Source organism: Chelonoidis abingdonii, chromosome 5, assembly GCF_003597395.2.
Source record: "Chelonoidis abingdonii isolate Lonesome George chromosome 5, CheloAbing_2.0, whole genome shotgun sequence".
Taxonomy (NCBI): Eukaryota; Metazoa; Chordata; order Testudines; family Testudinidae; genus Chelonoidis; species Chelonoidis abingdonii.
Window position 1 is genome coordinate 11,802,038 of NC_133773.1, and position 24,702 is coordinate 11,826,739.

At 46.9% G+C, this 24,702-nt stretch overlaps 1 protein-coding gene across 1 annotated transcript in view; it reads right to left on the reverse strand.

Annotated features, from left to right (window-relative positions):
* Window positions 1–11,113: 11,113 nt before the first annotated feature.
* The window catches only part of PARM1 (prostate androgen-regulated mucin-like protein 1), a 61,691-nt gene continuing 48,102 nt past the window's right edge, over window positions 11,114–24,702 (reverse strand). The window contains exons 3-4 of the mRNA XM_032762320.2: window positions 17,910–17,988; window positions 11,114–15,205 (exon numbers count right to left, since the gene is read on the reverse strand). Coding sequence (XP_032618211.1) covers window positions 15,121–15,205; window positions 17,910–17,988 — 164 coding nt within the window. The 3' untranslated portion in view covers window positions 11,114–15,120. The remainder of the gene's footprint in view (window positions 15,206–17,909; window positions 17,989–24,702) is intronic.

Genomic DNA, 24,702 nt, shown 5'->3' on the forward strand with positions numbered 1-24,702 from the left:
AACCATGATTAACTGAAAGCTTAAATGAAGTGCGTGGTGGCTCAGATCTGCCTGATACTATGATGGCAGATGTGATTTATGTGCAATAACATTTGGCGATGTCCTGACAGGTTGGGGGACAGCAGGCTGCTGTGAGCAGGGCTATCTGTGGGTTCCCATTGTTACTTCTGACCTGGAAAACAAATGGCTGCTTGACAAAGGAATGAGCTATCTTCAGTATTCCTCTTTAGCCGAAGATTTAGATGGGATTGCAGCTTTTTTCTTTATTTCATACTTTTTCCACCTGACTCAGCCACTGAGGCCTCTGCTTTCCAAAGCCTCCCCTATCTCTAAGCACCCAGTTCACCACCTTGTGAAGTTGCTGGGAATTAGATAAAGCCCTATCAGGAAGCTTTTGCACCCACGCACTTGCACTGATAAACTGACATGAGAGGGTGGTTTCTTCACTTGCTGGAAGGGACCTCTCTTGACATATCAACAAACGACCAGAATTTGTTTTTTCTGGGCAGGAAGGAGAACGTAGGGGCCTTGGTTCATAATGCTTTGGCAACTGTGGATACAAGCTGTCGATGGATATTCTGGCTAATCGTTTCTCTGCACCAGATCTTTGTCACCATTTAAGTGCTGTGTGCCCAGTTTGGTCTCGCTAACACATGCCCGGGTAACCAGGTCTCAAAACCAACCAGAGAGAGAAATTAACAGTGGGGGTGTCAAAGGTTGTGTCTTAAGGTTCTCTGTCTTCCCCCCCCTCCACCCTCCCCACTTGGGGTGAAGACAGGCTCCTTGCTTGCTTCATCGTCATCTTGTTACCTAGGTGAGGTCACTCCGATGGTTGAGTCCTGGAGGGTAGCCCTCAGGCTGTGCCCCGTAGCAAGTCCATGCCCTCCTAGGGTGGGGAGTAGGAAACAGTCCAAGTAAAAAGTTCCAATGCCCCCAAGGGGCTCAGGGCCCCTCCTTCACCCAAAGCAGAGAGGAGGCCGTTTTTCAGGCTCTTCAGAGAGTCTTGGCTCTCACCGTCCTGCTGAGATTTAATCCTGGGAGTTTTAACGAAAGAAATAAACTGACCTCTTGTCAGGCTGGGGGAACTCTCAGGCCAGTCTCTACGACACAGTCCAGTGCCCTGGACTGGCAGCTCTGGCTCTGCTTGTTTGGGTCTTGCCCCCGTTGGGCTGGGTTCTTCCCGTTTAAGGGTCTGCCCCCAGGCCTGACAAGCTGCACAGGCGCAGCGGGTCGGGGCTGATTGTTCTTTAACCCCTTCTTGAATGGTGGGGAGTTACCTGCCCTATCACAGGGGGCAAGGTGAGGGCTGGTGCATTAAACCAAACACTCAGATAATGGCCCGTCTTTGTTTAACGTACCGTTCAGAAAACATGCCAAGCAGCTCTCACCCCATAAACTTCGAGGTGACCGAGAGAGAATATCCGCCCTTGTATACTTAAGTTGGGCTTCCCGGTTCCTATTTAGGGGAATGGGAGTTTTGCCATTCAGTTCAGTGGGACCATGACTGGGCTCTGAGGTCTGGATCTGCAACCACTTAGATAAGTGAATTCAATGGGACTACTCATGAGTATAAGTTAAGCACTTGTATTGCAGATTCAGGTCGGAGTCTGCAACCTTAGCATTGCCTGGATTTTTTTTTTCTTTTCTTGAAAAGGTTTTTTGTTTTATAAGCTGAAGTTCTTTCTGAAAAAACCTGGCCACACTTTGTGATCGCTTCAGACTGTGATGTCTTCATACTGAACCAACACCATTGGCACTTAAGTTACTGAAGGCAGCCTAATTAAAGCTGGAGTCCTCAGACACGCAGGATGACTAAAGCTTAGCAAAACGCTTATGGATAAACGAGTTAAACCTATTACCTCTGATTCCACAGACAGGTGTGTGTTGCTCAGACACTACAGGGGCAGGAGATGTCAGATGATTTACTCTGACTTGTGGTGACCAAGTCATTAGAATGTACAGCAGGTCAGTGAGCTCCCTTGTTGTATTCTATAATGATAGCTCCCAATGCTATGCAGCACGGTGTACTCATTTGACCACTTCCTGGGGCATAATATTGTAGGACAATATTTTTTTCATATGGAAAGAAGGGTGTGACCAAGGGACCTTTTGGTGCCAAATGGCAGAGGGCATGGGGTGCATAAGAGTTGCAAGGATCCCCAGGTCTGGTATCTGCTTCCTAGTTTGCCAGAGTGTGTCATATAAGGTCTGTATGGAAACTAAGGGCATGGCTACACTCACAGATGCAGAGCGCCAGTCGTTAAACCAGCCTTCAGAGACAGCAGCAGGGAAAGTGCTGCTGTGTGTTCACACTGTGCTCCTTGTGACCGGGGAGCATGTCCACATGAGCAGCTCTTGCAAGGCCACAGAAAGCAGTGCGTTGTGGTAGCTATCCCAGTGTGCAAGTGGCTGCAGTACGCTTTGGAAAGGGTTTGCAAAGCATGGGGCGGGGCAGTGTGTGTCAGCATGCTATCTTGTGAGTTCAGACAGTGGCAGGGGGAGGGGGAAACCCGACATCAGCCCCCACCTCTCTCTCTCTCTCTCTCACACACACACACACTCTCTCACACACACACACCTGTTTCTGCAGAAGGAGCATTCCACATAATGGTTTGCTGTGTGTCCCAGAGTAGATAAGCATGTGGGCTGTCAGAAATGGAGCTTTGAAAGGAGATATTCGCATGTTTGCAGCCGAGTTCAAAACAATGAGAAGAGTGGCCACTTGATTTCAGGGGATGATGGGACGTTTCCAGAGGCCAATCACAATGCAGTAATGGAACATGTTGTCTGCACTGACGCTCCAGCCGGGGCACAGCAAGCTTTATGCTTCTTGTGGAGCTGGATTACCAGGGGCGCTCTAAGTGCCTTGCCAGTGTGGACATCTCAGGAGTTAGAGAGCATTAAATCAGTCCTGGGCGCCCTAACTTGCAAGTGTAGCCAAGACTTAAACCTTTGTCTCAATGGTCATTGTAATCCTAGTGAAATGTATGTGCGGACAATGCTTAAGGATTTACGTAGATCAGGGGTTATCAGACTTTTTTGTACTGGTGACCCCTTTCACACAGCAAGTCTCCGAGTGTGACCACCCCCCCCTTATACATTAAAAACACTTTTTCATATATTTAACACCATTATAAATGATGGAGGCAAAGCGAGGTTTGAGATGGAGGTTGACAGCTCGTGACCCCCCATATAATGACCTTATGGCCCTTTGAGGGGTCCCAACCCCCAGTTTGAGAACCCCTGATGTAGATATACTGAAAATTATATTCTTAAAGTGTGTGAGTTGGGATGAGTCATTAGAATGTCAGAAACTGGTTTCATGCAGGCAAAAGATGTCTGTTGGTCTACATGTGAATTGAGTGTTGTATGTGCTGCAGGGAATCCCATTTATAGGCTGAACAAAATGCTAATCAAGTGATTGCAAAGTCCCCTATGGAGATTCCAGACAGAAAAACACAAGTAGTGGGGGATAGACCAATTAACCTTAAGCTGAACCTGGAGGAAACCTAGAGAATGCGAGGGCCTGATTGCAGATGAAGTCCAGCTTGGGGAAGGAGCTGGGCAGGATCTATAAAGAGAGGACATTGGCAGGCTGGGAGAGGAGACCTGTAGTTGCACTCCCTGGTACAAGGGGGGAGAGCAGGAAGCTGTCAGGGCAGAGTAGGAAGCCATTCAGAAAGGAGCAGTCAGGGCTGGAAGATTAATGCCCAGAACTGCTGTGTTGAGGGTCCCTGGATTGGAACCTGCTGCAGAGGGTGGGGCCGGGTCCCCCTACCAGCTATTAGGGGAGTGGCACAGACCAGGTAGTAGGGAGCTGACCACCTGGGATGGGGTTTGCCTCAAAGGACTTGCAGTATCCCAGAAGGGGGGTGGGAACTTGAATGTGACTTGGCCGGAGGGCTGAGCTATGAAGAGGAAAGTTCTGCAGCTCCAGAAGCAGAAGTTGCTGTGGAGTGAGTGAGTGAGGGGATTGATGGACTGCGTAACCACAGGGACGGGCCTCTGACCAGCTGGCTGAGCTAATTCCCCAGATGAACGGCAAGGAGGTGCCACTGAGCAGTGAATACAGCAGTCCCCAGAATAAAATAACAGGCCTGAATCCCTGCTGCTCACTGTAGTCAATGGGAGATGTGGGTGCACAGGTTTGAAGGATCAGGGCTAGCTTTAAGGATCACTACCTACTGAAATGCTGACATGTTTGCCCCTGCTGAAACAGTCTATTTTTCCCCTTGCCACTCCAGGTATGAAAGAAGTGTTGTGTCTGTGCAAAGTCAGAACAGCTGGTGGGGGAGCAGTGATAAGATTCCAAGTTTTTAGTATAGAACAGCTGGAGGGCATAACTGGCATTACAAATGACCCGTATTAAATAATTCATGCTACTACTTCAGGAAGGAGAGGAAAAGTGCTGGAGAGCAGCACACTTGAGCAGCTGCATTGTCTAATCAGCTGTTGGAGTGATGACAGGAACCTATGTGTCTTCATTAGACATGCTGCCGGGTTCCTAACTGAGATGTGCCAATGTCAGTCAAACTCCGACAGCAGCAGATGCCACTCAGGTTTGACGCATTGTAAGCGCAGAGATGGGTATGCGATGGGATGCCTACTCCTCGCATGCTTTGATTGTGTCTTTCTTATCTCAGACATTGCATCCCCTAGAAAAATGAAATCCTGTTTACCCGTAATTACCTTTAATTATCCAGGGAGCTCCATGCTTCTTGAAATATTATGTATGGCTTCTAAAAGCAAATCTCTCTGGATACCTGTACGGGTGTCCACTGTCGAGAGACGGGGGGTTCTTCATTCTCCGGGGTGCCTGGGAGCCAGGCCGCCTCACTACACCGAGCAAGCCGTTCAGCGTGTAAAGTCCAGGCCCTGGGTTTGGGCGGGGCAACAAACACAGCAAAGTCAAATAGGCTCAGGCATCCTCAGGCCCAGAGAGAGGGGGAGGCTGCCACCCAGATGTTGGGTAGCAGGGGGGACACAGGCCCTCCCACTCCACTGCGTCCCAGCCCGGGGCCCTAGCAGCAGCAGAACACCCGCTGGGCTGAGTCAGTGGGGATCCCGGCCACAATACACTGACATGGGCTCTGGCAGTGCTGCAGCCAGACTGGGGTCGGCTGCCCCCGGGCTACTTCCCAACCCCCCCTCCTCGAGTACCTGAGTCGTCGTGGCCTCGGCATAGGGGTCAACCCCCAATGGATCCTCAAGGTGAGTGTCCACGGCGGGCTCAGCGGGTCCTCGGGGTAGGTGGCGAGAGGTAGGCTCGGCTCCTCGTCGGGGTAGCTGGAACAGGGCGGTCTCGGCCAGTCCTTCTCCGGGTAGCAAGCGCGGGGCAGACTCGGCCAGGCCTCCCCAGCAGGAGCTCGGTCGCAGACGTCTGGCCCCTCTGACGGCTGGTCCCTTACTGAGCTCGGAGGGCCAGCCTTTATACTTCCGGGTCGGCGCTTGACCCTTTGCAGGGCGGGCTCAGAGCTCCGTAGCTCCGCCCAGTCTGGCCTCCGGCGGGGCTCTTCATTCTCCGGGGCACCTGGGAGCCAGGCCGCCTCACTACAATACCCCAAATAACTGTAACATCAGAGGCAAGATGGAAATGTAGAAGAAATGTACGAAAGTGACCCAAATAATCAGGAGAAGGTGCCATTTTCCTGAATGTTTCACGCTCATTCTTTTCCTCTTATTTTGGATGTCTATGAAGTCCAGACTCTCCTCTGATTCCCAAGCTCCTGATGAATGGCTGAGTAGAGACTCGATTGGTTTATGTATCTACTGTGTCTGAGCTCCTGGGGGACCTGGGTCGGCATTGTGCTGGGTACTGTTCAGATGTAAGCCCAGACCCCAGCGATTGGGTCCACACAATCAGTAAGAAGTGGGTAGGAGAAATAAGACCTTATCTCTACAGCCCTGCTCCCATGTTACACTTAGTATTTATACCTCTGAGGAATTTAAATATATATGGAAACCACGATGAGGAGGCAAGGAAGACAGCAACATCCAAGTATCACCAAAGGATAAGACAGGTCCTGAAGAGCCAGCTCAGTGGGAAGAACAAGATCCACGCCATCAACGGATACACCCTGCCAGTCATCAGATACCCTGCCGGTATAGTGAGCTGGCCAAAGGAGGACATGGAGGCTGCCGATGTGAAGACCCGGAAGCTCCTCACAATGCACGGAGGTTTCCACCCCAAGTCCAACACCCAGAGACTGTATACCAGCCGGAAAGAAGGCGGGCGGGGCTTGGTGAGCGTCAAAGCCACTGTCCTGGACGAAACCCGGAACATCCAGGAGTACATCAGTAAGATGGCCCCCAAAGATGAGCTGCTGAGAGAATGCCTGAGGCAGCAGCAGACATGGGAGGAAGACCAAGCAGAAGAAGTGCCATGGCAAGACAAGACCCTGCATGGGATGTACCATCGACAGATAGCTGAGGTGGCTGACATTGGGAAATCCTACCAGTGGCTGGAAAGGGCTGGACTAAAAGACAGCACTGAGGCACTGATCATAGCAGCACAGGAACAGGCACTGAGCACCAGATCCATTGAAGCAGGGGTCTACCACACTAGAGAGGACCCAAGGTGCAGACTGTGCAGAGAGGCCTCAGAGACAGTCCAACACATAGTGGCAGGATGTAAGATGCAGGCAGGAACAGCATACACTGAACGGCACAACCAAGTGGCTGGCATTGTGTACAGGAACATCTGCACAGCGTATGGGCTAGACCCTCCCAAGACCAGATGGGAGATTCCACAGAAGGTTGTGGAGAATAGCAGGGCTAAGATTCTGTGGGACTTCCAGATCCAGACGGACAGGCAGGTACTGGCCAATCAACCAGACATCGTGGTAATAGACAAGGACCAGAAGACAGCGGTGGTGATAGATATAGCAGTGCCAAGTGACAGCAACATCAGGAAGAAGGAATATGAGAAGCTGGAGAAGTACCAGGGCCTGAAAGAGGAACTAGAGAGGATGTGGAAAGTGAAGGCCAAAGTGGTCCCAGTGGTGGTAGGAGCACTCGGGGCTGTGACTCCTAAGCTGGGTGAGTGGCTCCAACAGATCCCAGGAACAACATCAGAGCTCTCTGTCCAGAAGAGTGCAGTGCTAGGAACAGCTAAGATACTGTGCAGAACCCTCAAACTCCCAGGCCTCTGGTAGAGGACCCGAGGTTGAGGATGACACACACCACCCATAGGGGTGAGAGGGGAATTTTTTTTTTTTAATATATTTAAAAAATAGGAGGTGTGAGAAGAGAAATTGCCTCTCTTTCCCATGGGAAAGGTCTCTGTGCATGGATGTGACATTGACAGCAGAGTGCACGTTGGAGTGTCACACTGGCAAGGGAGAGATGATCTGTGGTTTGTTTTGCAGGATCCTAGACTAAGTTAACGGGACCCTGTCCACTTAATCACCCTTCTGTCTGAATCTTCAGCTACAGTTGATGCAAAATACAGCAAATGCAGCTGGTTGGAAAGAGATTAGCCAGGATGACGACGTTCTTAGTTTATTTTGCACATTCGAGAGCCTTTTGTGGTGGTAACCTAGTTATTTTTATCACAGTAGCACCTGCAAAAGGCTGGGTAGCGGAAGGTCCCAGACTACACTGACAAATAAACTCCAGCCCCGTGAAATGCTGCTCACAGGAGATTGTGCAGATGTTCACCATATGTAGGAGTGTGCCACTTGTCTGCACTCAGCAGGGCTTCATTATGCACATGGGTCCAGCTAGGTTCCTTTGGGTTGGCTCCTTCTTGATTGGGAGTTTGTTACAGGAGTGGGTGGGTGAGATTCTGTGGCCTGCATTGTGCAGGAGGTCAGACTAGATGATCATAATGGTCACTTCTGACCTTAAAGTCTATGAGTCTATGATTGGGATGGGAGGGGGAATGATATATAGGGGTATTTCCAAAATGCCACCCACTTGTGGCACCCAATGAGCTATCACTTGTGGTAAATTGTGCAGATCTGTGACTCTTACCCCTACCCCCAAAAAACTTTTTTTTTTAACCTGAGGGATGAGTCAACATTTAAATTGTGTACATTTAAATTGTCATCAGAAACGTTTGAGAGAACCCCTCCCTGAGCTGAATGGGGCAGTTCACATTCCCTCAGAGGTTGTGTTCCAGGCATTCTGCACTCTCATCTCCACTTTGATTATGTTCAGGTTGCGTTTCCGAGGCTTTTGCTGCAACCAGAACAGCTAGAGACTTCTTAAAAATGAAAACTGAGATTCAGAAGAGGGTCCTACCTTCTGAGAGGTGCTGTTACAGCATTTAGGCCTATACCATTTGTATCTGATCCCTGAGCACCTTGGAGGCCCTGGTTGGGATTATGCTGGGTGTTCAGACATAAGCCCAGACCCCAGTGATTGGTTCCATCCTAGGCAGACTCTTGTGCCCACGCAGAGCCACGCCCCAAAAGAGTCTACTCACACAGCTCTGGTTACAGGTTGATTGATACTTGTCACTGTTTCTCTTGTGTAGTCAGTTTCCTTTGTTTCATGTGGGCATTTCACACAGCAATGGGCAGAGATATTCTTATGGGGTATTTTCGTAAAACCACAAATAATGGCCAGGCTGGTGTATGACCAGTTAGAGCCGGCCGAAGAGCCATGGGCACTTAGCTGAAATGCTTCTGTTTTGTCAAAGTTTGAAAGATGTCACCCAGCTCTACAATAAATGTATTTTAGCCGACTAGATTTCCAGTTGTCCCCTCAACTCTAGATGTGGAATTCCTCTTTTTTTTTAATGTAGGGCATTCAGCATTTCGTACCGAAGATGCACAATGCAGTGTGCATGGGGAGAGATTCTTTAAAGAGTTTGTAGGCTGTTAAAGGACTTGATGAACAGGCACTAAGATTGGGTTGAGTTTTGGCCTTGTCTGCCTGGAAACCCATTTCAGGTGTGAATTTAAACAGACACAGTTATACCAGTCCAATATATTTGTGCTATCCTCTTATTCTGAAATAAGAGTGTTCTCAGGACTTCCCAAGTCACATAAACAAAACCTCGAAAAGCAATTCTTACAGTGGAGTAAGTGTCAAACCTGTATAACTCGTAAAATTTCTCCATGTAGACAAGGTCTCAAATAACCCATTGTAAAGCACGGTTAGTAGCCTGCCTGTCTTCCTAAACCATCTAAAAGGGAGGCAGAGCTCTTGCTGCAGGTGCTTCCTCCAGATGCTGTGTAATGAGGACCAGGTGTTCACTTGGATGGCAGTTTCTCATACAGATTAGGTCTGTGGCTGCCTCACTGGGCAGACAGTACTCAATACCATTCCTCACAGTAGGTTGGAAAACAGCTGCTTATGGTTCCTGTGCCTTATGAGGTGCAGTAATTGAGTGGCCAGACTAAACTGTCCCTGATCGGGGTTAGGACAAGAAGGGGAGTAGACCCTCTACCATTCTGAAAGCAGCCCATGCTAATGCAATGGCTCCAGGCTTTATTAGTTCATATATCACCTTCTTAAATTGTTGGGAAGTGAATGGTTGGAATGTCACACACCACAGTTTGTACTTAGCTATAGTGGATCCTTCTTCTTCTTCCAAGTCTTACATCGAGGTGAAAAGCAAGGAACAATATAGTCCCCAGAAATTCCACAGCCAACTCAGCTGCAATACTTCAGCCTTTCTTTTAGGACTGGTAGAAACCCCCACATTTTAGTTTCTGCCCAAAATTCCGAAGGAAATGACAAATGTGAGCTATGTTCAAAATTCTTCATGGACATCTTTGGGAGAAAATTCAAGTCAAAGTGTTTGTTTTCAAATGGAAAAATTCCACATTGGTTTTTGAAAACCCAAGTATTTCAGTTTTTGCCTACCCCATGGGACAACTGAGTGGAGAGTAAATGGAAAGGGGGAAATGTCTCCCCATCCAGAAAACAAAAAGTTATAAACTACGACAAATTTCCAGTTCAAAACAATGGTTTCACTTTGAACGTTTTCCAGTAACATTCACTGCATTAAAAAAATTTCATGGAAGTTTGACTCTGTCAAAAGAATGCTTTGACCATAAATGTGACTAGCTCTGTTTTCTACAGAAAAATTCCATTTAGGATGTTGGCTTACACACACAAAATGTTCTCTCTTGTACAGCTGCCAGTCAAAAGACAAGGCTAACAAATGCAAGAGAGAGAATCACAGTTCAGGAGCCTGGAGCATGGGTGTGGGGTTTACTGACAAGAGGAAGCGATTACTTGAACAGAGGCATTTTTGAAGGAAAGAGAAGTTTGTAGATGGCAAGGAATTTATTTCAGGTCTAAAGGCAGTGTAATAGAAAGCACTGGCAGGCCAAGGGAGCAGTGACGAGAATCAAGATCGGAGAGAATATAGGGAAGGAGGCAGGGTTCTAAATGAGAGCAAGATTATGGATTTCAGAAGAGTGAAGGGGGATTTGATAGCAGCCTTCAACTACGTGAAGGGAGGTTCCAAAGAGGATGGCGCTCGGCTGTCCTCAGTGGTGGCAGATGACAGAACAAGGAGGAATGGTCTCAAGTTACAGTGCAGGAGGTCTAGGTTGGATATTAGAAAACACTATTTCACTAGGAGGGTGGTGAAGCACTGGAATGGGTTACCTAGGGAGGTGGTGGAATCTCCTTAGAGGTTTTTAAGGCTTAGCTTGACAAAGCCCTGGCTGGGATGATTTAGTTGGTGTTGGTCCTGCTTTGAGCAGGGGGTTGGACTAGATGACTTCCTGAGGTCTCTTCCAACCCTAATCTTTTATGATTCCACTAGTGGCTGCTTTGCAGCTACTGGATACCCACAAGCTTCCTACAAAATGACAGTCACTCTTTCTATTTAGTAAAAGTCAGCATTGAACTAGGCAGCAATGAAAACTGATCAATTCTGAATTGGGGAAAACCGTTAGGGCTACTTTCAGCCTGCCAGATGAGGGCACAATTAGAAGATACTATCTCTACTTGTAGACTGAACAATTTGATCTGGGACTGGAGACCCAACCAGCATAGAACCCAGAGATGTCACTACAGGGAGTAACTCTAAACACTGCTACAACATGACTTGATTCAGGCTGGAGTCCTTGACTCCTCCCTTTAAAAATGTCACCAGGAACTGTATGGAAACAAGCACAAAGTTAACACACCTCAGTACAACATGGCACAAGCTTTGCATGACTTTAATTGGTGTCATTGGTATACCTTACAATGAATGTGGTTATGATGACATCAAATATCCAATTGGCTCCACTTAAATCTTCCCATTTTTTCCCCACCTGCCCCAAGTAAAAATGACCACTGTTACAGACTGAGTGTTGGCTCTGCCATCTGTTGACTTTTTTAATAAAAGCAGCCTTACTGATCCATTAATTGCCAGAAAGCTAGAGGCAAAAGGTGAATTTGTGCAAATTATCATCCTAACATACTGTGAATCCCTCCTCTGAGGTGTCGGGGAAAGAGGAATACACTAAGGAGGGGCTGTAATCCAGGGCAAATCGGAGGAAGGAGAACTAATGAACAGCTAACTCTGCTGGAACTAGGAGATCTTGGAAGCTCCCTTGACACACACTTCAGACAGTCCTTGCAGTTTTCTCTGGTATCTCATCAACCGCTCTTATTACTGATGCCATGGTTGTGACATCTCATCACGTGACTTTGGCTGTCCCCACTAGGGCATATGGGGGGCCTGGCATTAGAAATAGCCTGTATATGGTAACTGCTTTTGATAGGCTAGCAACCAGCTACTTGGATTGAAAGCTCTGCGAAGCAGGGACCTCCTCATTTTTTTGTGTCCGTAAAGCACAATGTCCATCAGTTGGGTGATATGAAAACTGCTGGGAAAAGCTCTCTCGCCATTAAATAAAAAATCCTATTAGGAGATGGCTTAGCAGCTCCCTTCTTCTAAACTCATCTCATCCCTTGTTTCTTTCACAACTGAAACTAGGGATGAGATATGTCATTCGTCCAAAGTTGAGCTCCTTTGAATCTGCTAATTCCCCAGCTCTTTCCAAAGAAGATTGGAGACGCACTACTCTTTATGAAGAAGTTGATGATCGACTTTTCAGAATTTTTTTGGCTTATGATATGCTAACTTCGGCAGTGGAGGTGGGAGGGACTGAGCAAAACAGGTGGTTTTCTCTAAGTGGGCCACCTCTAGCCTTTGATCTTGAATTGTTTGTTTCCCTGACACACTGAGACATTCCAATGATGTTGGATGTACCTAACATAACTAAATGAGAGAGATTTAACACAGGGAATGTGGGAAATATAAAGCAGACATAATCTTTGTGAGCACCAAGAGATGGTAGGGAATGTGGTCCGATGGGCAGAACCAAGGCAATAGACTTGGTTTCTTTCTTTCTGTGCCATTTGTGACCAGGGACAACCCCTGGGTGTTTCCCCAACTGTAATGTGATAACACTTACCTGTATCAAAGGTGTGTGTGAGGCTTAATTAATGTCTATAAAGCACCACAAGATCCTTATTTGAAAGCTGCTGTAGAAACAATGTATTTTTTAAGCAATCCATAATCTATACTTTTAGGGTACTACAGTAGGAATCCCATGTAATGGTACAGAGCAATAATAATGGCCCCAACAAGGGTACTTCTGGATGATTTCTCATGTTGGATCAAATTCTGTTGGGGAAAGAGGCAAGCTTTTGAACTTTTTAGTTCTTCAGGCTCGGGAAAGGTCATTAGTGCCTCAGCGAAATACAAAGTAGGACAGATTGTTAAGCACAAGCAGTTAACACATGCTGGTTTCTCATTGTCCTTTGTATTTATGCAGATTGCGTTTTTTGAGGCTGTCAAAGCAGTTTAGACCCTAAACCTCACAACGCTCCTTAAAGTGATGCTAGGTAACTTCTTATCCCGATTTGACTGAGGGAGTCTGGACTGACAGCATATATTCCAAGCGTCCACTAATTTTAGGTGCTGCTACTCTGGAGTACCCAAGGTGAGCCACCCAAGTGCTCTGAGGCAGGGGTTCTGTTTCTATACAGCACAATGGGGCCCCGATCCATTACTGGGGCTCCCAGTGCTACTACAGTACCAATAACTCATAGTTCTTGACTGGTTTTCAAACATGGTCTGTGTTCTCCGTAGAGGTGACTTTTATTCCCAACAGCAAGGCCCCAGCACAGGTATCTCATCCTGGGGAACTAACACCACTGTAGCAAAATGTCCCGCTGCACTCAAGTAGTTATGTGTGCCTTCTATCTGACAAAGGGGAGTGACAGCTACAACGCAAGTTTCCATCCAAGCTTACGTTTTGGGAGTGCAGGTCTTGGTTCACCTGTCAAACTGGTAAAATGGAAATTCATCCCAACCACCATTGTAGCCTTGATGAGCTAATGCATGTTAACCTAATGATACTGTGTTGGCTTTTTAAAACAATGGAAAAACTACTCTGAAAAAGACAAGGTTTGCCCCCAAGTGGCACGCAAAAAAAAAAAAAAAAAGCTGCAGCAACGCGATCTCGATGCTCCACTCTTCAATTTGGCAGCTGGTCCTTCGCTCCCTGAGGGAGTGAGGGACTTGCCGCTGAAGACCCGGAGCTGCTGCCCTCTGGTATTTGCCGCCTCAAGCACCTGCTTCTTTAGCTGGTGCCTGGAGCCGGCCCTGTGTGCTCCAATGGGAAATGCTATTGTGCATTTAAACAAGCCAAGTCTGTTTTGATCTCCTCATAAATGAACCCCTATGGCTTTGTTTACTGGGAGCAGTAGCAGGTTTAGTAAGCACAAACTCTGGATTAAAAATACCTGCTTGTTTTAGGAAATGACCTTACCAGATAAAAATAACTGTAAGAACATAATTCAATAAAGCGATATATGTAGCAGATGACAACACTTCTATCTCCGATTCTGTAGAAACAGGCGCTATATTTGTTTCCTTACAGCACTGGTGATCTGTCAAATTTCTTTTATGTAATAAAAAAACACACCCAGACTTGTTCACACAATTAGAAAAGAAAAGGGAGAGGTCAGGGAGAGAGAAATGACTGAATTGGTCTGAAGATTTGCTGCAGGGAACAGCTATTAAACATGAAGTTGAGACTCTCAAAGCAAAGCATCCCAGGGGTTAATTTCAAAGAGAGGTGTGTGCAATTCCTATAGACTGTTTTGAAAACCTCTACCACATCTTCTAATTTTGGGCCTAATTCTGCGATCTTTACCTCATGTTAAATAGTAGTTACTCATCCTAGCAGCCTAAATGAAGGGAAGGGCAGCAGAACTGGTTTCTCCTAGTTGCAGTTTATTTTGGGTATAACCACATTCTTCACTAGCAGCAGTCGGATCAGAGGAAGTGGTGTTTTGAATGTGAATGTTGCGCTTCACGGAATCTTGCGTTGCCACGGTGCTGACAATGTACGGGTTTTCTCCTAACGTTTCACCCTTCTGAAAAGAAAGTTCCCAGCTCCTGCCGGCATTTTTGCCACGTGCCTTCATGGCAGCAGCAGTGGTACCTTTGTCACCCCTTCCTGCTTATCACTAATTTTCCACTTCAACGTGTAACACATCAGTGTGCAAACCTGCCGCCCACCGTGACATAGGTGGTGGATTTAACCTTCGGCTGGATTTATAATTATAACATTCTGAAAATGAGACACCCTGGTAAAGACGACCAACAATAAAAGCATCAGTTTCTGGCATGACCCTGCTGAGTTTCCCTTTTCTCTACTTCCCAGCCTCCTGGGTAATTTGTTTTGATCTTTTGGTAATAAACGATAGAAGGCCTGTACTGCACTGCAGAGCTCTGACCAGAACCCCATCTGCTCTGAACAGACAGGGAAGATTAAAGAGAAATCAAAGGAACAGAAGCCATACAGATGAAAACCTTTCGGTGATTACTTCCCATCCCCTCACTGAGATTTTAATATAATTTCCTCCTTAAAAGCGTAAACTCAAATTTATTGCGCTTGTAGAGTGACTGCCTTTGGTTTCGAGACCATGACTGCACTCCGTCAGCTTCAGTTTAGTCCCACTGCAATGATTCAGCATTTAGGCTTGTCTTAAAAGTATGATTCCGTGGTGTAACAGAGGAAGAAGCAGCAGGAAGAGAAGATGGCGTGGAATTGGAAGTGGATGCATATCCGGCAACTTTTGTTGTTCTACTGTATAAGCACTTATAAATAAGAACATTTATTTCTTGTCCCAATTAACTTTCCTTTGCTAAGAGTCGTCATAGAGAGGGTTGTTGTAGTTTCCCCAGGAGCCGTAGTCATGATCATCCAACAGCCTTCCATATGAAGAATGTCTGGGAAGGTGAGAGGGAGGGAAGAAAAGTCTGGGATTATTTAGGAATGGTTTAGAAACACACTGTTCCAGCGCTATTCCTATTCAGTGCACAGCCCTGTAGAAGGGATGCCCTCGCTCCTGCAGACACTGAGAAGCACCTACTGCTAAAACACATCTCTGTAGCCAGGCCAGGGAACTTAATGTGTGAAAGGATAAATTGGTAGTGTTTAGATCCTGATTAATTTTAGGCTATGGTTTGGATTCTGGTTAGATGACCGCTAAATCACATCTCAGCTCCAGGTGCCTAAAATCTTTAATGATCAACCATCTGGGACAGCGAGAAGTCTAATACTAGCTGTTTTCTTGTAAAGCTGCTTCCTTGGTCCAGTTAAGGGGCACAACTTAAAACACAGCTAGATACTGTCTACACTATAGGAATGATATGGGCCTCAATGATATCAGGGAACAATCCTGTCCCCTGACTGTGTATTGCAACACAATTTGATCAGTTACTTTTTTATTTCCGTTTGCACTGAGCCCCATGCCTTCTAGTTTCTAATTCCTCTGGGTGATCGATGATTCTGTGTTGTGGTATGAATGCATTTGAGTGGAGTAGATGGTCTGTTGTTCCTCTGCAGGGAGTTAAGACCTTACTGCTTGTATATAGATACTAATATTGCCTCTTGAACTAGCGTTAGGTCTGGTAGTGTACTGAGTGCTATGGATTTTTAATAGGGTTGTTTTGTTAAGCTCTGAATATTTAGTGGTCTGTGGGCTGGATCTCAACTGTGTGAGAAGAGACTCTGTTCCCAACCCTCTCCTGTTCGTTTTTTGTGACTATAAGAGCACATGAGATTCCTGTCAGGAACATTTGTGGAAATAATGAATTTTTTTTTAAATGAAAATATTTGCAGAAAGCAAGTTGTGTGTGTGTGTGTGTGTAAGTAAATATGCAGGCTTTTATAATGCTGACATTGGGGCCTTGAACTCATCCCTCAGAGGCAGGAAAGGACTTCTGCTCCTGTTCAGCACTGCTTGGGAGACATGGTTGCGGATGGGAGGTTGGCATAGAGCCCAATATTTGGATGTATGGAGGCTGGGAAGGAACTTGCTTTCACTGAATGTTTATTAAATGCTGGCTCTGAGATTTTTATAGGATGGTGCACATGTGTAGTATACAGTGGCATTTGGGATCCTGCAGTTCTGTTGTTGTTTTAACAGAATGCGATTTGCCTCTGGCAAATTCCACATAAGCGTCATGCCAAAAATACCCCTGGAATATAATTCTGAAATACCTTAAATCCTTCTAAAAATCTCTGCAATTGCACTCAAGCTTTGAGAACCTTCCTAGGGACCCCAGTTCATGCTGTGCCCTACCTGAGCAGTGAAAACCTCTTTCAATTTCCAAAATAGCATGTTCTTGTTCAATGCCACCTACTCCCTTCTTCAGCCACGCTTAAGTTATTCTAGTCAGAGAGAATGCCAACCGAACACTTGACTTCCAGGAAATACTTGGCCAGGGAGGACTGGGTCCGTTCAAACAAGACATTTATTTTTACAGCAAGAATAGCTGGCTGTTGTTTGATTTACTAACTCATCTATTTTCTAGTGTCCCTCCATAACACCAGTGATAGCTCTGCACAGCACTACTTTGGTTGGGCCCAAGCCTGAACTGGTATGAATCACTATGAAGTAACTGAAACAGAAACCTGGCTTACCTCAGCCTTAAATTAAACCCAATTAAAGATGCCCCGTGTAGGCTGTTCTTATTTTAAGGTCACAGATAGGGTATGAGTAAAGCTTGCCAGAGGGATAATTACTGTTTACAGTCACAACACATTGCAGTACTGGCTCTGGCATGTGAGTGAGGCTTTTGTAATGAGAAAAATGCCACCTTGTACCACTGAAAACTACATAAAATGGGATTGCTACAGCGTCTCCTTCAACTCTCAGCCTCTTTGCACTCAGATAATAGCATGCCTTCGATTGCCCCCTAGAGCTGGTAGAGGTGCACCAAGGGAGGCAGGGGATGTGGTACCACTCACTGTCGGCTAACGCGCTTGTAGCCCCGCCAGCCCAATAACGGCTGAATGCCATTGTCTTCGGGTAGCTGCTTAGTGACCTTGATAAAATGAGCCAGAGCTCTTATTCCTGTGGCCAGGTGTCGACACCACCATTGCTACCATCGCTGGCAGTCGCTGGTCTCTTGTCAAGAGTCTGAAATGCGCTGGGTTCCCCAGGGTTTGAGGTGCAGTGGTGGGCCAGCAGCACACGGCTGCAGCCTGACTACTGCTGCCGGGGCTTGAGAGCAGAGCAGTCGGGCTCAGGCCTCTCCTGAACACAACAGTTACTGACTCACAGTCCAGGCCTGACAGCAGCAGTGCCACCAGCTCTGCTGTATTAGCATCAGCTGTTGCATGGAAGGGAGGTGACCTGTCAGTCCCATCAATGTGAATACACATGGAGAGGAGAAAGTACTCCAGCCTGTTCCAATAACTGAGTTGCTTCCAGGGATGGTGTCCCTTGCCTCTGTTAGCCAAAAGTTGGGAATGGGCGACGGGATGGATCACTTGATGATTACCTGTTCTGTTCATTCCCTCTGGGGCACCTGGCATTGGCCACTGTTGGAAGACAGGACACTGGGCTAGGTGGACCTTTGGTCTGATTCAGTATGGCCGTTCTTATGTTCGGGGTAACCATTCTTTTACCAAGTGGATGCTTACCTGATCTTAAGGTATGCTGCCACCCCGAACACCAGCAGCACCACCACAATGACCGTTACTGTAATGGCCGCAATGCTTCCTGCAAAGGGGGTGGGACGGAAGAGGAGGAAGAAAAGGGCATAAACAGGCATTTTAGTGAGGTCATAACTTAACAAAACAACTACCCCTATCCCCTTCTGGCTCACTTGTTTGCAGCGCGCGGGCTAACACCATGCTGGCCATCTGGTATTTGCTGTCAACCCCAGATGCCTTATTGAGAAGGAAGGGAGTTCATTCACTGCACATCTGAGAAACTATGGCCACTCCGCCTCACTGCTAAGATCTGTCCTTGTTTGTAACCGAGACCTGGATGTGAATGGGGACTTGCACTGTGGAATGAGACTGCCCTTTAGCCTAAGCTCCCCCCCACTTCCCAAGCTGTCTGTTCCCAGGGCTCTCAAATGGGGGGTCGGGACCTCTCAGGGAGTCGCAAGGTTATTGCATGGGGAGGTCGTGAGCTGTCAGCCTCCATCTCCAAACCCTGCTTTGCCTCCAGCATTTATAATGGTGTTAAATTATATTAAAATGTTAATTTATAAGGGGGAGGGGGTCATGCTCAGAGGCCTGCTGCGTGAAAGGGGTCACCAGTACAAAAGTTCGAGGACCGCTGTTCTATTCCCATTTGTTACATACTGTAACTTTTACCTGCTGACATCAGGCAAAGTGCTCGAAGCAGGAACCTGATTCTCTCTGGTTTACTCTGATATCAATCAGGAATGCCCCCACCGAAATCAGTAGTCTCACTGACACATCCCTGCATGATGGAAATGGGGCCCTTAGGCTAGATTTTTCTAAAGAGTTTGGTGCCCATTTAGGCACCAAAATACGTGGCCAGACTTTCAAAAAGGGCAGGCTAGATTCTGAGCTGGTAGTGGCACAATAGAAGCTGCTGGATGCTGTGGACTTTGGAAAATCTGGTGCTTTTGGCATGGAAATGAGAGCTGAGTGCTTGGAAAACCAGGTCCCAAGAGTTAGTGTTGGGCCCTTGAAAATTTGTCTCTAGTTGTCTAGTTCCATACCATCCAGGCTTACTGCTTTTCTCCTGGGATGGGCTCACGTTCCTTACTTTAAAAGCCACATGTCGCTATGTTCCTCTTGCGTGCGAGTGTTCCTCTGTACACACAGTGGGGTTACAAGTGGTCGAAGGTTTCCCTGCTGCAGGAGGAAGCTGTGGTGCAGCTCTGGCAGGAGAGTAATGATGCCTTTTAACGGCTCACTTAAAATCTCCTGGGGGTGTTTTTACAAGCAATGAAAAGCAGGTTTATGGATGCATGATGTAAGGGAGGCTCGGTCCCTGACAATGCAGAGTCACTCTTTAGGAACTGCCCTCAGAACTGATCTCATTTAAATTCCCAGGGGGACAAAGAGGGGAAAGTTTTCAACACTCCTTCAAGTTACAGGTTTATTCTTAAGTAATGAGCTTCTGAGGCCAGTGGTTCTGCAGCCTCTAATAACGTATTCAACAGGCTACCGGCCGCAGGGGCTTCCTGACAGTTATTCAATGGTGCCTGTTAATTGGCTTCACCTTGCAGCCCTTCCAGCTAAGACTGCAGTGCCAATGCCATACTGATTCCACTCTGCAGCCTGCAGACACTCACTGGAAAAGCAGCACTTTTGACTGGTTTCCCCTGAGCATTGCTATTAGCTGAAGATTGTTAGGGCCAAATGTCAAACAAAATCTTCACTTGCTCTCTTTAATGCTCTTGTCTGCTTGGAATGATAACATTTAAGGGGGAGGGAAAAATACATGCAATCTCTGTATTTCCTTTGCAGCATGGAGATATTTGATGAGAGCTGGGCAGCTTTATGTTTTTGTAACTGTAATGCTCTGGTAAAGGCAGCAGAATGGATTTGGGTAAAATAAAGACAGCAAACACTGGAAGAGAGAGAGAGAGAGTGAGAGAGTGTATGTGTGTGTGTGTGTGTGTGCGCGCGCTGAAATACTGACTCTGCGATGTGCAGGTCACAATCTGGCTGACAATGAAAATATGGTACATGGGTTTTTTATCACCTTTAAGATAAGTCTCAAGTGCCAGACTTGTGACTTCATACTCTCAACTTGAACGATCCAAAAACAATCCACAAAAGCATATAATCTTCTGACCAAGAAGTAATTACTTCACAGGGAAATGGTTTTGCTTATGCAAAAACACCGTTCAGCGCTTATGTAGTGTGTTAGACAAAACTTTAAGAGCTCAGAAGGGTCCCCCCAAAATAGTGTTTTGTTTTGTTTCTTAAACAAAAATCTCACAAAAATTAGGGCCAAAATTGTCAGAAGCCACTGGTGACTGTGGATGCCCAGTGTGAGACACGCGGAGGGGCCTGATTTTCAACGGGCAGGGATCAGCACTGTCTGTGAGATGCTGAAACTTGAGCAGCCAGACTCACTGGCTGCTTTGAAAATTTTGGACAAAATATCTAACAAATAGGTGACTTCTGCAAACCTGTTAAGATTTCTGCCACAGCTCTTCAAATCTGCCAGCCCCTGCTAGGTCTCCTCTCCACTTCCTATTCTCCCTTACAAAGTTTCTTCTCTGCTCTGGTTTTCTTTAGGAACTACTCTCTTCTCCCTTCCATGGCTCCTCTGTCCCCCTCTTCCCACTGCTGGGGACAAAGATTCCTCCTTTGAGAAAGGAGGAGCAAGCGTCTGGCACCAGCTGTGGACGGGCAGAGGGTCAGCACCCAGCTGAGGCAGGCAGAGCTCGGGAAATGTGGAAGTGGCCATGCCTATGGCCATGACACCATGGTTAGCTGGGTGTCCTATTTTGTGTGCTGAAAGAATCAACCTTTACCTACTACTGCTCAGGACAGCCAGGGCTTCCTTCTGTAACAAGTCACCCATCTTACTTCAGCCTCTTAACTACACTCTCGCAGCACCTTTCAAACTATAGACTTTATCACTGTCCTGTGTTATTTTAAACAACCCCTCTGCCCCCATTGTCATTATGTGGCAACGCTGCTACTCTATTTTACTGGGATGGTAATGCTTATTTCTCTCCCCTCGCCCCACCTCCCACATAATGGGCACACACCCACTGCCAACTGTGAGCCAGCAGCTGCCGCCAAGATCCAGTTCAGGGTGTATCTCATTCAGCCACTTTGGCTTTCCAGCCCCAGGAACTGTCTGTGTGTCAAAAACTGCTCACTCATCACTTCTGGTGTATGGCACCTCTGTCCATACTCTTAATCCCAAAGGACACGAGCTGCAAATATGTTTGATGTCAGCTTCCGAATACACTTGTCTGATGACACAGGAGGGAAATCAGCTCTGAGACATGGCTCCAGATGCTATGGTTCTAGCATCTTGAGACTCTCCTACAGAAAAAAAACTAAGATTGCTCTCACTGGAAGACACTTCTCAAGCCCTTACACCAGAGATGGGCAAACTATGGCCGGCGGGACCCTCCTGCCTGGCCCTGGAGTTGCCGGCTGCGTGCTCTTGCCGGGCAGTGCAGCTGCAGAGTTGGGGCCTGACTCAGTGCTCTGTGCTGCGCGGTGGCGTGGCTGGCTCCACCGGTGCTCCAGGCAGCTCGGTAAGGGGACTGGGGGGGTGGATAGAGGTGCATGGAAGTGCGAGGGGGGTATAGGGGCAGGAGTGTGGCTAGGGGTTGGGCGGTCTCAGAGGGTGGGGAACAGGGTGGTTGAATTGGGGGCAACGATCTTGGGGGACAGTCAGGAAGGAGAGGGGTTGAATGGGCAGTGGGGGGAGTCGGGGGCAGGGGTTCTAGGGCAGTCAGGGGGCGGGGGTTGGTCGATCTCCACGTCGATCCATCCTACTGTACTCCTCCAAATCACTCTAGCTCTGGCCTTATCCGAGAGACTCGCTGCGCGTAGAGACGTAGTATCTCTACAGCAGATGGATATCGCTCCCTTCGCCCTGACGTGCTGAACATAACGCACTGGCTGGGTGACGAACCCATGCCAGTGCGTGCTACTGGATCTCCTGCTAGCCGGTCTCTTCCAGGAGGGTGGTGCTGCATGCCACGCCACGCCACACCTGGCTGTTTGGGGAGCCTCCCCTAACCGGCCTGCCATACAATTTCAGAAACTCAATGTGGCCCTCAGGCCAAAAAGTTTGCCCGCCCCTGCCTTACACTACCCTTCTCTGTAAATCAATGCCTTCCACCTTGGGGGGCTGCAGAGAGACTGAGTGGACACCCATGTCCACAAACCCAGCGTAACTGGCAAGTCTCGTGCTGCTTATCTGTGTGCCCTACGTTCAAGAGGAGCTACAATCAGCCAATGCAGTTAAGTGGAGAAGATAGTGGACTTCTGCCTGGAGAAAAAAAACAGCCTGAGAATTCCGCCTCTTAACTCAATGCAGCTCCTCTTAACCGTGGAGACAGAAAACACTAACAGCAGCATGGGACTTGGCAGGCATTCAGACATGGCTGGGGGAAACAACAGGCTGAGGAATGAATGTTGGCTTTAACCTTTGAAACTACCAGGATTTGTATATAACCATCCCACCAAAATTTCAAGGGGCTGATTCACGGTGTCCCGACACCTGTACTGAGGAGACATGGCGGCGTAGGGCAGGATGAGTAGGGATGTCCCTACCAAAGCGGAGGAAGCATGTGCAGTGGCTTGTGCTGGTACTAAGCATGCTGGCCTAGGACCCAGACTGTTTGCCTGTGAGTTTGTCTTGCAAAACCAGCAGAACTTGTATCCATTACTTTAAATCCCCTCCCAGTATCCTAGTCTGTTTTCCCCAAAAACCAATCCATTAAGATAAGAACAGACCCTTTCTATCCCAAAATAGCTCTTATGCCCCATGAAGATGCAGCCTAATAGTACTTTGATCTATGTTGCATGTATGAAGTGGTTTTTACTGCACTCTCACGTGTACCCATAACATTGTCATCCTATATCAAATACATTGGGGCCCAAAGGCTGGACCAGAGCAATCATAACTTCTTGTTTTACTTTACAGGGCTTGATGAGCCAGCCTTAATGTGCTGTTAACTCTCTAGATTTCGGCTGTTAGAGATCTCTTCCACTTGTTCTGCTTAATGAGGGGGAAGAAATGTTAATGACTAAAGGAATGCGATGAAATAAATGAAATATCTAGAGTGATTTTTTTTTTTTTTAAATACGAGTTGGGACTAGATGGAACAAATTAAAACTCCTCATGACTTTGGGGATCCATATTCCAGTTATGCCTCCATCTTGTCTGTCTTTATACAGTTGGAATGGTTCACAACACATCTACTAATCTCTAGTCTCAGTGAATAAGCTCTTTGGTGCTGTAATGCAGGAGAGTGCTGAATTATGCATCTGAGCACTCTACAAATGAGATGCTGTTTATTTGTGTCTTTATAGCATCGCTACTTCCTTGCCCTCTCTTAAAAGGGTCACTTTGTAACACAACTCGCAATCATCCCTGTATCTGATGTTTAACGCTGTGGAATATGCTGCAGAGACTAAAATTAATCAGAAGAAAAAATACACTCTAATACATCACAGCACTGTAGGGCTCCCCCAGATTTCAGGGTGACGGGGACTGATTTTTCTCTAGAGGTATCACCTGCATGTTCACTGCATTCTATTCAAAATTCAAGGGAGCAGGAGGGCATTCAGTCTGGCAGAAGTGCATTTTGTTGTTTTTCCCATGGTAACTGGTCAAAGTGAATGATTCTGACTCTAGCTCCTTGAACTGTGATGGCTCCAGCCCTGGAAATAGACCACCCCACCTGCAATGAGATTGGGGAGGAAAATGCCACCAAAGAAGTTTGAAAGATTGTATAAAACTTGCTGTAGCCTCAATTTGAAAATGTCTCACTCTGTACATCAAGTTACCGGATTAAACAGAATGCCAGGTATGGAGAGGACAGGAAAGAATCGCTCTGAAATGAGTAAGGTCGCCCATAATGAAGGACATTGAGATAATATTCTGATCATGAGAATCCATGTTGATTCACACCATCCCTGGTCTATTCTCACACTAGCCCTTCATAGGGCAACTTTCCATGGTAACATCACCATATGTGGTGTATATATGTGCACACAACGCACCTTTGACCACTTTTCAAAGATAATGCATGAGTAGGTGATTGTATCTGACCTTCCAAATACCTAAGATGCCATTAAAAGCCTGTGCCAGAAAGTTGTCTTGTTGTTTCCTCCATAAATGGGGAATTTCCCTTCAACTGTCTTGAGCTCAGGCATTGACTATATATAATCCTGAACCAGTGATTTGTTTAAGGTCCAATACCTCATCCATCAGGATGAGAAGAAGTTGTATGCCATTAGAAAGCCATGAATTCTTCCATTTTTCTAGCAGGATAAGGTACTTATCTAACCATGGCAGGTTGAGATTTCAAACCTTAAAACTGTGTGTAGAAAAGCTATTGGATAACTCTCAGGTTTCTAAGTTCACTGGCCGTAAGGAAAAGTGTCTATTCTCATTAGAAAACACGGCATCTATGGTCAGCAGATATGTTGTGGTCTCCTAGTCTAGAGTGTAGGAAGTGAAATTCTTATTAAAACTTAGAGTTGAGTGTCAGACCTGTCAGAATATACCCAGTCATTGTTATAACATCTTTCTATGAAGGGATCACAGGTTTAGAAGAGATTCAAAATAAGGCTACACTGTGTGATGTACATTAAACACAGAGCTGTAGCTCCCGGGTAACTTTGTTAATATTACAAGTAACATGAAAGCACTTCTTATGAGTAGATGCAAGTACTCTTTTTCTCACCCCATTGCCTCCCCGCTCAATGCCCCCCAAAATAACAGGAGAAATGAAGCACT